We start from the raw sequence: 18,209 nt of genomic DNA on the forward strand, positions 1-18,209 counted from the left end.
AAAGCAAAGTGCTCAAATATGGTCAGAACCTTGCCGAAGACTTACATAAGGGTGTTATACCAGGAACAAGAATGACTAATAAGTATTAATGGCCCATGACAAAACAAATGCCATTAAATTATCTTAATAGTCATATTAGTAATGTTTGCACAGTATTATTCATGCAGATACTATTAGCCTGTGTGGGGGCAGTTGTTGGGCTGAACATTGGGCTCAAAGCTCAGGTCTCCGCCCCTCATTCCAGATGTTTAGGGGTTGGGACTTTCAGGGGCACGCCCCCATGGGGGCCGAGGAGCCAATCGGCGCGCGGAAGGCGGGGCCCTGGGAGCGACAACTGTGTTATCCAATGGGCCGACAGCCGAAGCTGCGGCTGGGCCAATGGGCGCGCTGCTCGGCGGCCGTCGGAAGTGGTGAGGCGGCTCTGGGGCCGCGGTTGAGCGCTGGGGCTAGCTGAGAAGGTCCGAGCTGTGGCTAGCGGTCGGCTCGGCGTCCCTCCTCGCGTCTCAGGTGAGGTGTAGCGGCGGCCCCGCGTCGGAAGTCGTCTCCCGATGGGGAGGAGGCCGCCTTCCGGGGCGAGGATGTGTGGGGGTGGGGCCCTAGGCCCCGGAGTCGCGGCCTTAAGGCCAGTCAGGGAGGCCGCGCTTCTCCTCAGGGAAGCGGAGCCTCCACCGCCCCGGCGGCGCCGCCCCCTTCCTGGCCTTAGACACCGCGGCCCGGGCGGAGCTGCGTCGGGCCCCGGCCTGGGGAGTTGAGGGACCAGGTGTGCCGACCGTCGGGCTGCCAGCGTTGGGGGTGAGTGGCGGGTGGTCTAGCGCGGCCTGTGGGCCGACTGACCCGAGTTCGAGTCCCGGCTCTGGCCGGCGTGTAACTGCCTCTCTGGATCTCTGCCATTCACCTTAGAGATTCGTGGTCGGGAAGAAAGGATCATACGTGTGAAGCGTTTGGTACTTAACTAAACGCTGGGTGAAGGTTAACCACTATTACTGGAGTGCTGTGCTCTCTCCACGTCCCGCCCTCACCCCTTTCTGGGAAAGAGCACCCCCGACGTCGCAGAGGGAGGGGCAGGTCTGCACCCCGCTGGCAGCTCCGTTCCCCGGGCATAAAACCAGTACCCGAAACCTGGAGACACCTGGTCGACGCCTAACAGGGGCTCCTTCCATGGTGGAAGACTTAAGGGGCCAAAGCAGTTCCATGCTTTCTCCCGGGGACGCCTCACAACGACGCTTTGAAGTATTAGCAACTGTTAGTGGGAGGAGTCTAAGGCCCAGGGAGGGCAAATCACGCATTTACTGAGTGGCAGAACCAGAATTTGACGCCCAGAGGGGCTGATTCCAAGCCCGGCAGCCACGCCAACCTCCCTGAAGCTACAAAACTGGGCCTTTCCTGCATCCGAGACTCAGGTCTTGGTTTAGAGGTGACCATTTAGTGGGCTGGAACTGAGCACAGCTAGAATCGGTCCCTCAGCCCTGAGAATCTAGGCACTTCCCTTCAGAGAAGTGATTTGTTTCCATAGATAGTTGGTTTCTATCCCTTGTCTCCTAGCTAGCGTTTCATATCAGAGTCGATGTCCTGAATCATGTCACTTCCTGGTTTAAACAACCTTCCTTAGTTTACGGGTTTGGAATAGAATCCAGTAGCATTTCTGGCCTACACTGTCAGGCCTGTCTTGCCGGGTTCTCCTTGTTTGTTGTGTTCCTCATCTGCCTTTACTTTCTCTTTCCTTGTCTTTTTGCCCTTCCTACTTCCTGAATGGGTTTTCCCCTCACTCCCATCCTCTTCTCAAGGCTGGCTCTTCTCCCTTTTAGGTCTTAGTTTAAATGTCATCTCCGCAAAGAGGTCTTCCCCGACCACCCTATCTAAAGGAGATTTTTCTCCACTCAATCCCCCTTTGTGTGTGCTTTCCCATCAAAATACTCACCTTAAGTTTTATTTATTTGCTAATTGTTTTTCTTGACCACTAGGGTTCTCCGTTAGGTCAAACATTATTTTTCTTTAATTTATAAAGTATCCTTAGTGCCAGGGCGCTAAATGTCTGGCAGGTTTTGAACACTGACAGTTGGTTTGGTAATACTGACACCATTCGAGGGCCCAATTCACTGAAAAACAAACCAAACCCATTGCCCTCGAGTCGATTCCGACTCACAGCAACCCTGTAGGACAGAGTAGAACTGCCCCATAGAGTTTCCAAAGAGCGCCTGGTAGATTAGAACTGCTGACCTTTTGGTTAGCAGCCACAGCACTTAACCACTATGCCACCAGGGTTTCCAGAGCCTGATTACAGAGGCACTATTCAAAACTATTTTTAATCATGCAAAACCTAGTGCCATCAAGTCAATTCTGACTCATAGCGACCCTATAAGGAATTAAATATTGAATGTAAAGTTGCCCTGCTGCTTTCTGCATTGATGTCTTGTTTAAAAAGAAGGAATGACTGACTACCCTGGAGGAACCTGGCAGACACCATCTCAGCTAAGTGATTGAAGTTTACATCACCAGTAATATTAAGTCAGTTGATGTCATGTACCTTCTGATATGATGCACCAAGATGGACACAATATCACTTCTATGGTATTCTTGCCAAAAATGTATAACCTAAATTTAATCATGAGGAAACATCAGGCAGAGCCATACTGAAGGACATTCTACAAAATAACTAGCTTACATGGTTAAAAAAAAGTCAGAGAAAATAAAGAAGAACCAAACCAGGTGCTGTTGATTTTGATTCATGGCGACCCCATGTGTTTCAGGGTAGAACTATGCTACATAGGGTTTTTGATGGCTGTGGTGGCGTAATGGTTAAGTGCCACGGCTGCTGACCAAAAGGTCGGCAGTTTGAATCCATCAGGCACTCCTTGGAAACTCTATGGGGCAGTTCTACTCTGTTTTATAGGGTCTGTCTCTGAGTTGGAATTGACTTGATTTGTTTTTTTTTGTAGCACAGTGGTTAAGCATTTGGCTGCTCACCCCAGAGTTTGGCAGTTTGAACCTACCAGCCCCTGAGCAGGCAAAAAGACCTGGCAATCTGCCCCCGTAAAGATAACAGCCAAGGAAATCCTATGGGGCAGTTCTGCTCTATCATATAGGGTTGCTTTAAGTCTGAATCAACTCACCAGCATACGACAACAACACGATCTTTTGGAAACAGATTGCCAGGCCTTTCTTCCAAGGTGCCTCTGGGTGGATTTGAGCCATTAACTTTTCAGTTAGTAGCCAAGTGCTTCACAGTTTGCACCCCGCAGAGCTCATAGAAAGATTGGAGAACTTTCCCAGATTAAACAAGATTAAGGAGAAGTGACAAATGGCAGTGTGTGATCCTGGATTGGATCCTGGGCCAGAAAAAAGGGTATTAGTAGGGCAGTTGGTGAAATTTGAATAAGGACTATGGATTAGTTACTAGTATTATAGAAATGTTAATCTCCTGCCTTTGATAATTTTACTGTCATTATGATAAATTTCAGGGAAGCTGGGCGAAGGGTATATGGGAGTTCTTTGTACTGTTTTTTACAGCTGTTTTTGTAAATCAAATTATTTTAAAATGGAAATTAAAAAATAATAAGAAAAAACCCAAGTGTGTTAGGTATTAACTAATGCACTGGTTTTGGTGACATATTCTATGCACCAGTGTTTTGTTTTTGCTTTATGCATGTCATCCTTAGAGCAGAAATGAAACTGAAAGTTCACTCTTCTTCCTTTGTGGTTTTTAGGAAAAGCTAAAGATGGCCGAATTTCTAGATGACCAGGACACTCGACTATGTGACAACTGGTAAGAAATTAAATCTAAGAAATGCTCTTGGAATGAGTTGGCTTACTTGTTGACAGGCTAAAATTGTAGTCATATAATATATTGTGCAAATATCTGGGCCTAGAGCTTTTGAACAATTTGGGGTAAGGTGCCTGTTCTGGTAATTTTGACAAGATGGTTGGTTTAAGGTAGCATAGAGTAGGGACTAGAGTGATGAAATGAGCCTGGAGTCAGGATCTGCTTCCTGCCCTTACTTAGCTACTCACTTTTGGCAGTCACTTGGCTGCTTTGGAGCCTCACCCTTCTGATATATAAAGAAGGGAGCTTGCCACCTTTTTGTGTGTCTGAAAAATAACAGCACACATTTTTTGTGGGGGAGGGAAGTGACAACTCTACAATTTCGAAGATTTCTTTCTGGAACAAAATGTATCTCTCCATTTATTTGTATTCTGCTTCTCAGATCGTAAATTTAAAAAACGCAGTGAAGGCACAATGAAATGTACTGTTGGTCAGGTCAGTGTTTTTTCCAAAGTACAGGTAGTCCCCAGTTTATTACGTATTCAAATTACGGCAAACACACTTACGACTGTCTTTATCGTAGCTAATATATACTACGTACAGTGTCGCAGTGCATAATTTGCTGGTGTTATTGTGCTCAGATGTTCACTCGGAGATGTTCAATCTTATGATTTACTGTTCAAAACACTCCTGTATTTATAAAGATACTGATAGTAAAAGGCAAAAATAATGAAAACTTAAAAAAAAAAAAAAAATGAGATATTCTATTTACGTCAGAACTGACTGACCAACGGAGTTGTTGGAATGGAACCCTGTCCTAAGTCAGGGGCTACCTGTATGTTTCAAAAAAAGGTCTAATAGAACTCTTAAAGCAGTCCAGGTTCCTTGCTTCAAGATTCCCAAACTGTTAGTGAAGCCTGGGTACCTCCTTGAATGTAAAGCTTTCTAGTTCACTTTTTAACCCCTGAGATTGACAAGAAAGAACAGCTCTTTGCTGCTGAAGTGAAACCTAGCAATAGGTTTAATAATCAGCTGGTTCTTGGTGGGTATTTCTCAAGAATTTATCTTGGTATTTTGGTGATAAGCAAGTGCTCTTACTGAAAACTGGAAAAAAAAAAAAAAGGCAGAGGAAAGCTGTCTGTGCTATATTTAGCTTACCAAATTGTGGTAGAAAAAAATGGGACATGGCATAAAGGAAGTAGTTCAACTCAGGTTGGTGAAAGAGTCGAGCCAGGTAGCAATTTTTCTTGTTCTTCCTTTTCTTTCTTTTGCTCAACCTAACTTTCAGTGGATTTAGAGTATAATTAGAGCAACAGCATGGAGTTAAGATTTCATTTACTTGAGGGTGTCTTGCCTTATATTTCTTCCTAATATGCCACTTGCTGCCATTTCATGAACTATTTTGGCTTTGTTTACAGAGTAATCAATGAAAGATAATCACAAGAAACATCATTGTGATTTTGTAAGAAAACAGGCATATTGGTTTAGCATTAGTTAAGATATTCTTATTTTTTATTAGTCCCCTTTGAAGGACTCTCAAGCCTAAGCAGGTATGCTGCGGAAGTTTAAAAAAAAAAAAAAGGGAGGAGCTAATGAAAAGATTAGTCAAAGCCAAAGCAATTTACGTAAAGAAAAAAGCAGATTAGTTTGCAAGGCTGACTAAGCCGATAGACATCCTATCTAAGTAACCGTGTTTAAAATTCAGGTTTTAAAAATTTTTGTCTTTAGAGCCTTATCCCTACTGTTTTTCCCTAAGAAAAACGAAGGTGATTGAAGATCCTTTGGTACACGTCATCTCTGTTCTCTTGTGTGTGAGGTGGGGGCTGCTGCTGCTATGAGACGGAAATGGCAGCTTCATGTTAGAAGGCTTCAGCTTTTTCCATGGATGAGGAATTGATTTTTGGCTGATTGTGTTTCAGTACTTGGAAGACAGCTGAGAATTTTTCTGGAAGTCTTGGCTTATCTTTCAATCGTTTCTATGTAAAATGAGATTTCATCTTTAACTTGTTCTCCCTTCCTTTTTATCTCTATATGGAGTTGTATACTTATTTATTTCACTATTAAAACACCTTCTTTTATCTATAGGTAAGAAGCAAGTATTAGTATTTCGTCTGGTTGGAATGTTTGGTGGGAATATTTTGGCAGTTATACAGGTAGTCCCCGACTTATGATGGGGTTCCGTTCTGACGACTCTGTTCCAAGTTGGACCTGACAGAAATCGAATACCTCATTTTTTTTTAATGTTTTCATTACTATTGCCTTTTATTATTAGTATCTTTATAACTATGGCAGTATTCTGAACTGTAAATCATAAAATCAAACATCTGTAAGCAAACGTGAAAATGATAACATCAGCAGATTACACGTTGCAACATACTACTGACAATAAAATGTACACAAAAAAAAGGACAGTCGTAAGTGTGGTTTGTCGTAACTCAAATATGTTGTCAGCTGGGGACTACCTGTAGTTAAAAGGGAAAAAAAAATCTGTTTTCATGTAATTTTTGTGAATATTGTTTATCTTTTTCTTTCAAGGTGAAAATACGAAAAAGTGAATGTTTGGTGGTCTTACCTGACAGCTGCTTTTGATTCTTGCTTCTTCATTATGCTATGATGATATCGTCCTTAATATTTTAGTATCCTTGTGCTTTATGTCAACAGGTTATCCTGGACAGCCCTGTAAAAAAAAAAAAACTGTACACATTTATTTTTCAGTTTTTGCTATTTAAAGAAAACTGTTGTCAAAATAATGAAAAAGAAACCCAGAATCTCTGTGCACCTTAATCAGAAATTACTGATTTTAATTGTCTTTTAACCATTTTATGATATTATAATGAGAATTTTTATGTGTAAACCCAAGAGTGAGAGATTACTGAGTTAAACAGTATATAATTTTATGGTTCTAAAAACACATTTTAGGATGTTTTTAAGGAGTTTTTACTACTTAAACAATTAGTGCTTAATGCATTAGAGTACTGTTTCACTATATCTTTAACAGTTGGATTTACTAATTTTAGTTTTCATTAATTTGATAGGCTTAAGATGGTAACAGATTTATTTATAGCTCTTTCCACTTGTATTTTTAACATTTTACAGTTTTTAAAAATTTTAACTGAATTAAAAACCAGTGGTTTCCTTAGGAAGCTAGGAATATGGGAGAAATGTGGGAAGTTAACTCTCTCAGGCCCTTGGTAGTTTTCTCTTTGTCCGTTAGAGTTTCTCTGCCAGCTCTCCCAGTTCATTGTTCTTTGGTCACCTTCCAGCTTTGCTGTGAGAACTGCTTAGGGGTCCTGAGCCTGTTAGTTGTACCATTAGATGAACATGAATTTGCATTTTTTGGCATCTTGCGTGGCCTTTCAGATGGAGAGTATGGCTATGGCTGGAGGCACATCAGTCATCATACTAGGAAATACTCCTTAGACTGTATGAAGATTAAAGCTATAAAAGAGAAGTAAGCTATCAGCAGCTTAGCGTGAGAGAGGGTCCTGCGGCATTCAGCTTCAGAGGCAACGTAGGATATCAGAGATTTGCCTGACTATCCTGCTCAGTATTTTATTTTTCTGGAATCTTAGTCTAGGTGGCATGCTTTTAGGCACAATCCTTTACTGCAGTCTGTAGCTGGACTGTGAGGTTGAGGTTTTTTGGTGGTCATACCTAAATGAATAAAAGGCAGGCCTTGGAACGCGGTGTGCCTGTAGTCGGAGTATATTGCATTCTTCTCAAGTTGAGGTGGTCCTGCTCTTTCATTTAAGGTTATCACTTCATTTTGTCCCCCTGTTTTCTGCAAGTTGGATATGATGTTTGATTGGATCCCTTAAACTAAAGAAGAATGGCAAAAAGTGTGAGGAGACAGGACTGGAGAAGGGGTTCAGGACTTCATTTTTATACAGTTCTGTGGACTAGCATCCAGCCTGCTTTGAAAGGCATATGTGGGACATAAAGGAGGGAATTTCCCCTTCCCTGTGGATTATCCCGAAAGCTGGTGTCTGTTCCCATTAGTTCTTTTTGGTTTGATTTTTTTATAGAATAAAATCCAATGAAATTAAGCTACTTGAAAGTAAGAGTGAAAATAAATGGTAGTCTTTTTTTTTTTTTAATTACCCTGGAGTGTATCATTCTGCTTTGGAGCATGGATAGTTCTGGAAAAGCCTAGCTCAGCTCTCCTTGGCAGCTGACTTGGTGTTGTTATGACTGGCCCTGACTTCTAGAAAGTGACGCTGGGCTTTTAGAGGTAGTGCATAGTGCTAGTAGCTCTATGCTAGTAGCTAGTAATGCACCGGCGTCTCAGAGTCTTAGGATTTAATCGCTGTTTTTGAAAAGCAGAGGTGGTAACAACCTTAGCTTGTAGACTAGATAGTCACTAAAGAGAAATAATGGAGACCAAAGATTGGAAAGACAGATTTTCATGTTATACCCTTGTGCAAGAGAAGTTATACATCAGACAGTAATGCTTGCCTTTTTGTCAATTTCTGTAGCAAAAAAGAAATTCCTGTGTTTAACTTTACCATCCATGAGATCCACTGTCAAAGGAACATTGGTGTGTGTCCTGTCTGCAAGGAACCATTTCCCAAATGTGACATGGAGACTCACATGGCTACAGAACACTGCCAGGTGAACCACCGAGCACCCAGATGTTCATCAGTGTGTTCTACTTGCTGTTACGCATTAGCAAGTGAGCATGTTGTCACAAAGCCAATGTACTGATTCTTACTTCTTACCCTAGGTGACCTGCAAATGTAACAAGAAGTTGGAGAAGAGGCAGTTAAAGACGCATGAGGTTAGTCTCCTGGCACTATGAAGGAGTGACTTAGCATGGGGCCAGTCGTTCCGAGAGGACAGAGCCACATGCAGAGCAGAAAGCCAGTCTGGTGGAGTCTGTTTGCTAGCAGCCCACATTCACACTGCCTCTCAAAGCCTTACTGTTTGACTGCAGCCACGTTCAGCTCCGTGGCTCTTGTGCCACATGCTCAGGCCTCAGTCGTTCCTTTGGAACTGAGTGTCTCTCTCAGTTTTGTGGGGGTTTGGCTCTTGGTGCTGCAGTGAGTGCCAAGCCAGGCCTGGGTGGCAGTGTGGTGCAGCCTCTTTGGCACACAAGTGGCTTTATACCTTGTAATTTCATTTTGACTTCTTCGTTATGGTACTTTACACCCGAAGAAATTCCTCAGAGATCATTTGGTGAAAGAGAACATGGTATCATTTTGTCCTTAGTTGAGATAAAACTGGCCATAGTTGAATGAGTGTACTAAATATTAATTTAAAAATCCCAACGACAGGTTAGGTCATGGTTACCCAGGAGTTTGTATACTGGTATAAAAATTCATCAAGCTTTGCAGTTAAGATTTGTGCATTTTACTCTGTGTACCTTCAAAAAAACCTTATTTTATTAATTTATAATTATCTTTAATCTTAAAAAGTAGTTCATGGTCAGTGTAGAAAATTAGGAAAACAGAGGAAAGTATAAAAAGAAAACAAGAACTATTCATAACCCACAGCTCAGAGAAGAACATCTCATAAATACCTTGGCACTCTGGCTTCCATTCTTTTTTTCTGTGCATTTGACCTATGTTTTACTAGCCTCAGCAGTCTGGGAGGGTGGGGGGTAATGACTGAGGTCACAGTGACAAAAACAGTCAGTATTTCTTGGACTCCAGCATCTACCTGCTATGTTAAACACCCCCAACAAACTGCCCGCTCTCCTAGCTTTTCTCCCAGCCATTTCTGGGAGTCCGATGGTGATACACCAGTCACTGTCAAGGTACAAGTACAGAGCCTTCCATAACATTCTTGCAAGTCAAGACTAGGATAATTTTAGACCAGAGATTTAACTATTTAGGGTTAAAAAAATTCTTTTTAATAGTTTATACTTCCTTTGCTGTTCTGGGGAGTTGCTAACACGTTCTAGGGTTGTTACTGTATTGTATGATGTGTGCTAATGATTATTTGATCTTTTGCTGCTGAGTATCTTAAAACAGTGGCATTTTTTTTCTGTCAGAAAGTTTTTTTCTTTCTAAATTGGTATTCCATCTACATGGTATACAATTTTAAAGCCACGAAAGGATATATGTAAAAAGTATCTCTCCTCCAGCTACCTAGGCTCCTTATTAGTTGCTTGTGTTTCCTACAAGAGATATTCCGTGCGTGTACAAAGAGTGCTAAAAAAAAAAGTTTGGAGCAGCATTTGAAATAGAACTTAGTTTAATTGGTGTGAAAGGAAATTTTTGCCCTTTGTTACAGTGGTTGTAAAGTACCCAAACTTTTGAAATGATGTTACATGAAAGTTCTGAACTTAAGCTCCCAAGTTTTAGGATGTGCATATCATATAACATATTCCTTTATATCTTCTTAACATATTTAGTGTTTTAGCAACAATTTCCAAGTAAGCTTAAAAGTTTTTGAGTATATTTACATTCTCAGGATTCCTGGCTTAGCTGATCAGTTGAAAGCCAGTGTTAAACACAAATGTGCAGATTAGAAAATCAGTGTTCTTTCCAATTTTCAGTCTCGGTTCCTGCTTACAGGCACTTAAGACTGGAGTACTGAGGGAAAGTTAGGTTAGTGAAGCTTTGATAAACACATCTGAATTGCTAATTTTCTTGAGATTTGCCCCTGGGCTTTTCTGGTTGGTTTTGGGTTACTGTTTAATGTGTGTACAAAATGATGATAGTTGGGGTGACTGAATAGATTCCTTTTAAGAATTTTCCTTCCCTTCGTAGAACCTTGTGGGAGGGACAAAACGGGAAGCCATGGCCCTTTTTTTTTTTTTTTGAACATTTTATTGTGGTTTGGGTGAAAATTTACAGAACAGATTAGTGTCCTGTTCAACAATTTATATACATTTTGTTCCATGATATTACTTGCAGTCCCCTCAGTGTGACAGCACTCAACCCCCTTCCTCCCTGGGTTCCCTATTTCCATTCGCCCATCTTTCATGCCCCTTCCTGCCTTATGAACTTTGTTTTCTGGCAGATGCTGCCCTTTTGGTCTCGTATGGTTGATTGTTCTGGGGAGCACATTCCTCACAGGTGTTACTGTTCACTTTATAGGCCTGTCTATCATTTGATCTCTGGGAGTGGGTTATGAGTCTTAAATACATAGAAAAACATGGCAGGTGAAGCTAGGGTTGGGAGAAAATATTGAAGTAGCTGCTCTTTGCCTTCTTGCCTCTTGCTGAAACAGGGCCTCCCCCAGATATGCATATTGACTGGCCTATTCCTCTGTGTTACAGGAGACCGAGTGCCCCCTGCGGCTTGCCCTCTGTCAGCACTGTGATTTGGAACTATCAGTTCTCAAACTGAAGGACCATGAAGATTACTGTGGGGCCCGGACGGAGCTGTGTGGCAGTTGTGGGCGCAATGTCCTGGTGAAGGATCGGAAGACACACCCTGAAGTTTGTGGGAAAGACGGGGAGGAGAAGAGAGAGGTGGTTGCCCTGCCACCTAATGCTGATGATGAGCTTTGGCGTCAAGATGGAATGTGGACGGCATCCCATCTTAGACAGATTGACGCTCTGGTCCCACCCATGAGGCTGCCCCGGAGGCACCTGAGATCCTTTGAATCAGACCTTGTCCACAGTAGGACTACCAGCCAAAGGAACATGCCAACCCAGTTTCCAATTCAGAATAACCTGCGTGAGTTGTATTTGGGGTCAAACTGGAATGGTATCAGAATCCCAGAGAAAACAGAGTACAAAGAGGCAGAAGAACAGGTCTCTGGGGCCAGATTTTAATTATGAAACGAAACTGTAGCTGGATAACACTGGGAAGGATACCCAACTTTCCTATAAAATGGGAATAACAGAACCTGTCACCACTGGGTTACTGTTAGGGTTAATAACGATGATGGTGACGACAGTGCTGTGAATAGCTAACCTTGAATATATCGTATGTGCCACAGGTATATGCAAAGTGCTTTTCATGTATTAATTTAATTCTCACAACAGTCTTATGATGGGTCGGTTTTATTCTCATTTTACAGATCAGGAAGCTGAGGTACTGAGAAGTTAATTTGCGTAAGGTCATATGTAGCCCTGGTGGCACAGTGGTTAAGAGTTATGGCTGCTGACCAAAAGGTTGGCAGCTCAGATCCACCAGGTGCTCCTTGGAAACTCTGTGGAGCAGTTCTACTCTGTCCTGTAGGGTTGCTGTGAGTCAAAATTGCCTTGACAGCAGCTAATAAATGGTAGAGCTAGGATTTAAATTCAGGCAGTCTAACTCCTTGCTGTAAACCATTCTTTGATAATACAGAAAATACATGTAAAGTATTCACAGTGCCTGTCACATAGTTACGGCTTAGGAACACTGCCTATTAATAATACAGTTAGGAGGATAACGGAGCTTTTTCTCACGGCAGACTAGTGTTTGGAGCTCTGTAAAAACTGGAAGTCTGTGGGTGCTGGCAGAGCTGGGCCTCTCGTTCCTGCCCAGATGCCTGTAATCCTTGAAAATTTGCTGGGCATGGGCTTAAGCCGCAGGCCAGCAACATCTCAAATGTATCTTGAGTGTTGGTTGTTGGTTTTTTTTTTTAAGTTGAAGAACAAGAAAGGCAGGAGAGGAATAGAAGCCGCCAGCCCCCCAAAGAAGGTGGTGAAGATAGTGCAAACTTGGACTTCATGTTGGCCCTAAGTCTTCAGAACGAGGGTCAGGCCCCCCACATGGCAGAACAGGACTTCTGGAGGGCGGTATGTGAGGCAGACCAGTCCCGGGGAGGGCCCAGGGCTCTGAGTGACATAAAGGGTAAGTGTCTTTATTCTACACTAGCCTCATGGCTCTTTCTCATTCACATTTTCCATTTCTTTGTCACTCTTTGCTACATTCTGGCTTATTTCTTCTAGTTCACTGATTTTCTCCTTAGCTATTTCTAATGTGTTGTTTTAATATGTCCATGGAGGTTTTTACTTCAGTGATTATGTTTTTTCATTCCTAATACTATTTGATTCTTTTTTCAGTGTGCCTAGTTTTTTTTTTTTTTTCCAAAAAGCTTTGTTCTTTTGTCGTATCTCATTCCCTCTTTAACATGTTTAGACATGTTAAATATACTTACTTTTGTGTCTGAAAATACCAGTATCTAAAGTCTTTTTTTGGTGTGTCTGCTGACTGTCACTTCTGGTGACTTGCTACTGTGTGTGTGTGTGCGTGTGCGTGTGTGTGTGCGTGTGTGCGTGTGCGTGTGTGTTAATGTCCCGTTTTCTGCTGTGATCCTCTAAGAGGATTAGGTATGCTTCTAGCAGGCACCAGGGATCATGACCAACTGGGGTAAATTTAAGTTTTTGCCTTGGGCTTTTTAAAATCATAAATGTGAATTTATATAAAAATATAGATGTAAAAAAAAATTAAAACCATAAATGTCGATTCTGGCCTCAAACCCATGGAACAATCAAGCTGTAGTTACTGAGCCTTAATAGAAACTTCACTCCCTTCTACCGAGAGCCAAGGCTGAATAGGTGCATTTCCTTACCTCCTCCCACTGTTGACCCTCATTTATTCAGCAGTCTCACTGTTTTGGGAACCCCGGGTTTAAAAAGTCTCTATTTACTGACTTAACTTACTTTTAGTCCACAGTTTTGGGTGTTTTGTACTGGGAGAATGTCTCATAAGATTTGTCCGCCAGTAGAACGTAGAATCTACTTAAGTTTTCTCTGAGGATAAAAAACATGCATGGAAAGCTCTTGGATTAGTGCCTCGGGCTGTTTCACATGGAAGGCTCATCCCTAATTAGAGCAGCAGGTGAACTCCTACTTCCCTACCACTCGGGGAACGTGCTGACAAGCAAACACCCTGTTCCATGTGGAAGCTTGTGCCTAGGGCTTGTCTCTTAGAAGGTTTCCCTTGGAGGATTTACAGCCCCGCAAATTGCTACATCTAAGGAATATCAGAGAAAGTCAAACTTTTATATCAGTCCCCATGAGGGCGATGAAAGGTTGAAGTCCGATCCGTTTTGATTGTTTTTGAGTCTGACCGTGTGGCCTGGTACCTAGGTGCGGCCGGCGAGACCATGTTGCCTTGTGAATTCTGTGAGGAGCTCTACCCAGAAGAACTGCTGATTGACCACCAGGTGCGTTGGGCACTCCTCAAGGGCTTTCAGGAGAGCGTATGTGCAGGCCGTGGTTGGGGTTACAGGCTACCTGAGGTCTTGAGCAAACTATGTTAATACAGTGCCTGTGACAGGAGTAGCAAGTGTGCTTTTCCCCTGGTGTGAGTGGCCGTGGGCATGAACTCTGCCATGTCCCCTCACAGAACAAGTAGTGCTCCCTCCATACCTGTGTCCACCTCCACTGACCATCACAAGCCACGTTCTGATTTACTGGAGCCATACTAAAGTATTTGCAGTTCCCCGGGAGGGTCAGGGATCTTTTTTGCAGATACTTTCTCTGCCTGGAATACGTGTGGCCCTCTGCTCTGCCTTTTCAGCACATCCAACAACGCTGGTCTCTTACTTGTAGGGTTAGTTGAGATATGACTTTCAGGAGACTTTCCTGAGAGACACTCTTGACAGCGAAGTTAGGGGTCTCACCTGTCTGCTTCCCAAAAGTCCTGTGTCTCCCTAACCCTTTTTAGCTGCTGTCCCAGTATGAAGCATTATTAAAACTTGTTGATTTCCTCTAGAAAATGTTTTAGGAATATAGTTTTTTTCCTTAACCTGTGATTTTTTTTTTTTAACCTATGTTTTTTGCATGACAGACAAGCTGTAACCCTTCATGTGCCTTACCTCCGCTCAGTACGGGCAGCTCTCCCCTCAAAGTGGTGGAGGACCCTGATGTCATCTTCCAGAAGTTTCTGCAGCAGGCTAACCAGTTAGAGTCTTTGATGGGCCTGCCCAATTCACCCCCTGTGGAAGACAGCATCATCATCCCCTGTGAATTCTGTGGGGTGCAGCTGGAAGAGGAGGTGCTGTTTCATCACCAGGTAAGATTCCTTGACCCCACATTGACCCCCTGTGAACCTGAGGCTTGCAGAGCCTAGAATGCTCTTTAGCCTGTAAGTCACATTCCTGCCTGACCAGGACTCCACATGCTTGCTTCTGGCCATAGCCTGTTGTATGAGCTGACCGAGGCCTTCTCTGTGCTCTGGCGGCTGAAACTGTCACGTCACTACGCTGAGGACTGAGAGCCAGGACTACATTTATGCAGGCGTGGGGGGCTTGCAGGGGGGTTAGAGGTGTTTTCCTGACATCACGGGTTGCATCCTTGTTTTGGCTCTTCCTGTGGTGATGGCGATTGAGATTTGAATTCTAGGATGCCTAGAAGGGGTCTAGTTTTGGACAGTCATGTCCCCTCACCGGGGACATCTGTAAATGAGGAAGTTGGACCGGACAATCAGAGGTCCTTTTCCGTTTTTACAGTCTAGAATTCCAACCCATTAGTGGCACATACACTTTCTGTCCAATTTTGTTTGTTCTAGGGAGCTAACACTACAGGTCTCTTTAGGGTCGTTTCCGTAGTTGATGCCATATAGCTATTGATAGAACACTATACATTTCATTTCTGCAAGCAACTGCTTGTCTCCTAGAGGAGATTGTGAAATAAGCAACCACACAAATACTCTGTGGCCAAAGTAAAATGCTTTTCTGGGCTCCCAAGACCCAGAAGCCTTTCCTTCATCCCTGCGCAGCTCACAAAGTGCCACTGTCACAGCCTTAGGTGAGAGAGGGAATGACTGCTCCATTCCTGAGTCCCAGGGCCTTCCTCTCAGAGGCCATCACAGCTCCCTCCTGACAAGGAACCCGCTCTTCCTTCCTCTTCTACTGCCATTCCCTCTTCCACGAGTGGCTCAATCCAGAGGGACTCATTCTGGTTTTCTTGTCAGGACCAGTGTGACCAACGCCCAGCCACCGCAAACCACCATGTGATGGAGGGGTTTCCCAGACAGGATTCCCGGCCTCGAGAAACCTCACCAGAGCTGCCCAGGAGGCGTGTCAGACACCAGGGTATCAGCCACAGCCATGGGTCCACTGCTGGCTCAAGCCTGCTTACCAGTTCTCATCTGCTCCTGTGTGGGGGTTACCTGAATCCCAAAGTGCCAAGGCCACTAGGGTCTCATGGGGGATTCTCCTGTGGTAGTTGTGGTCCACATTAGACTGAGCTGGCCTTATAGCTGAGTGGGTTTAAAGGGTAATGGCTTTGGGATCAGTCATGGGACAAGCTTGGTAGTCAGTGCTTATTCAGCTCTAGGTCCCCTATCTGTGCACATAGTGGGTTGTTTGGAGATAATCTGCAGACCTTAGTATGGCTGCCTTTGCCCTGCTCCTAGTTGATACAGTGAAACCTGTGAGAGCCAGAACTCCAGGGGACTGCCTAGTTTTTCCAGGTCTCGCAAGTTTTCCACCTTTGACAAGGTGCAATCTTACTACTTTTTTCTCTCTCCTTTTAGTAGAAAATATTGGGGTTTGCCTTCTGACAGGATTTACTGTATGTGCTTAGGGTACTCAAACATATTTGTATTATTATTTCAGGCCCTTAAAAGCCTAATCACTACAAAGCCCACTAGAAGTTATTTTTAAAGCTTGTATGCACACTGTTGTTCACCAACTTGAGGCTTGAATAGTTAGGAGGCTGTAGGAGGGGCCTCGAGTAAGGAGTGTGCAGCTTTGTCCTGGAAGGGTGGGTTCCTCTGTCCAGCATACTATTGCTCCTGCCCCGAATCCAGCACCAATAGCAAGAGCAGGCTTTTCCCCTAAAGCCCTCATTCTCTTCTTAGGAGACCTGTCTTCTGGCTACATGGATGACACCAAGCAGGAAACGGCTAAAGGGCCCACCTACCCTGGGCCCCCCAACAGACCCATTAACAATATGATGGCTACCTATAACCGACTGTCAAAGTCCATGTCAGGCCCCAGGCCTGGGTGCCAGCCCAGCCCTCCTCGTGTCTTGAAGCTCAACAACTCTGACAGCCAGGACATCCGGGGACAGAATGGCAATGGCCATAATGGGGCCGTGGCCCCTGGGCACATTTCAGTGATTCACCCTGTTCGAAACCTCTACCCAGAGAACCTTGTGCCCTCCTTCCCCCGCGGGCCTGCAGGGAGATACGGAGCAAGGTGAGTGTCAGGAGCCTGGGAACGGAGCTTGGGGCAGGCAGGAGACATGGGAAAAGGTCAGGTCACTTCGGCCCAGCCTGGTGTCAGACAGGTCTGTGGGGAGAGGAAGATCGTGGCTTTTACCTGTGGTGCCTTGTGTTCCCACATCAGCAGCTTCTGTTCCCTTACGAGTTTCCAACCTGTGCTCAGGGGCATCTCAGGAACTATTTCTAATCCTTTTCTTTCAGTGGTAGGAGTGAAGGTGGCAGGAACTCCCGGGTCACCGCCCCAGCCGCCAGCTACCGTAATAGAACTGCAAAGGTAAGCGGAGACCCAGCACATGATACATAGTGAGGACCCTGGGTGGGACCGGTGTGGCTCTGGCGGTCAGAGAAAGAGCTGGGGATCAGGCTGGTTCTGGCTGAAGGGCCCTGGACTCTCCTCTTGGCTTTGGAGGAGGAGGTTTCTCTAGAAGCCTGACGTTTTCAGGGCTCATGGGAAGATGTACTGCTCTTGCACATTCTACATAAAATGTGTTTGTGTTCTGTTGGTCCACAGGCAAAAAGCCCCAAACAGCAGGGAGCTGGGGATGTGGAGGAGGAAGAGGAGTAGTCACAGTGTCGCGAGAACCTTCCCGAGGCTCCTATCTTCCATGCACAGCAGCACTCGCCGCAGTGCAGGTCCCGGCTCTTTGGGCAGAGATTTTTTGGATTTTAACTTTTTCTAGGTTGTGGCCATTTTGTGTCTTTTGAGATTGTGCTGTGGGAGTTTTGGGGTTTGAGGGAGGGTTAGCGGGGAGGCTGTTGAAAATGTTTCAGCTTTAGCTGCCACCTTTGGCAGCAGTTATGTCCTCTCGGCCCACCAGGGCTCCATCTTTTGACATTCTGTCACCACTGCTTCTTGGTGCTGTGTGGTCCTGGTGGGACGTAGCAAGGGTTCTGGAAGCCTGGTACCTGCCGGCGAAGGCAGTCTCTTCTCTCGGGGAGCTGAAATGTGGGGGCTTTGGGGTAACTTCTCACTTATACTGCCCCTCCCCACTCTAGAATTTGGGCCTGTGGTATGTGGGGAGGAGCTCTGGCAAAGTGTCCAGGCCAGTTGCAATATGCAAGTTAGAAACCAGGCTTTTGGAGACGAGTCGAACTAGAGGTGAGTGGACCAGGGGCTTTGTTTGAAGCTGCTTCCTTGGCATTTGGCACCGCTGCCTTGGGTTCCTGGTGGGGAGCACAGCTCCTTTGTCTTCACGGCCCCCTAGTGGTGAAGGCTGGGAGCTCCCTGTCACAGTCAGGGCCATGCTGGGTTCTGCCCTGAGCAGGACTGAGGCCTTAGCCCCATGGCTTGCCCTGAAAACCATGTGTCGGAGCCCCACACCCTCTTTTTATTTTACTATTGTTATTCTTAACTTCCTTGTAATAGAAATAAAGTTTGTACTTGGAGTTCA

At 44.5% G+C, this 18,209-nt stretch overlaps 1 protein-coding gene across 2 annotated transcripts; it reads left to right on the forward strand.

The window, feature by feature from the left end:
- Positions 1-392: 392 nt before the first annotated feature.
- On the forward strand, positions 393-18,209 carry TRAFD1 (TRAF-type zinc finger domain containing 1). Of its 2 annotated transcripts, none has more exons than XM_049866990.1 (12): positions 393-507; positions 3,705-3,763; positions 8,236-8,371; positions 8,484-8,537; positions 10,986-11,388; positions 12,286-12,492; positions 13,734-13,810; positions 14,437-14,661; positions 15,562-15,682; positions 16,453-16,792; positions 17,020-17,092; positions 17,330-18,209. In XM_049866990.1, exons 2-12 carry the CDS (start codon positions 3,717-3,719, stop codon positions 17,381-17,383), a joined length of 1,737 nt encoding a protein of 578 aa, XP_049722947.1. In that variant the 5' UTR covers positions 393-507; positions 3,705-3,716; the 3' UTR covers positions 17,384-18,209. The 2 variants fall into 2 exon arrangements, with proteins under 2 accessions (XP_049722947.1, XP_049722949.1); XM_049866992.1 differs by lacking the exon at positions 393-507 and adding an exon at positions 539-792.

The sequence above is a fragment of the Elephas maximus genome, chromosome 22 (assembly GCF_024166365.1).
Source record: "Elephas maximus indicus isolate mEleMax1 chromosome 22, mEleMax1 primary haplotype, whole genome shotgun sequence".
Taxonomy (NCBI): domain Eukaryota; kingdom Metazoa; phylum Chordata; class Mammalia; order Proboscidea; family Elephantidae; genus Elephas; species Elephas maximus.

Coding starts and splice junctions, on each gene's coding strand:
- TRAFD1 (XM_049866990.1), top strand. CDS start 3,717: ATGGCCGAATTTCTAGATGACCAGGACACTCGACTATGTGACAACTG. Junction 3,764..8,235: donor ACTCGACTATGTGACAACTG/GTAAGAAATTAA, acceptor CAATTTCTGTAG/CAAAAAAGAAATTCCTGTGT. Junction 17,093..17,329: donor ACCGTAATAGAACTGCAAAG/GTAAGCGGAGAC, acceptor GTTGGTCCACAG/GCAAAAAGCCCCAAACAGCA.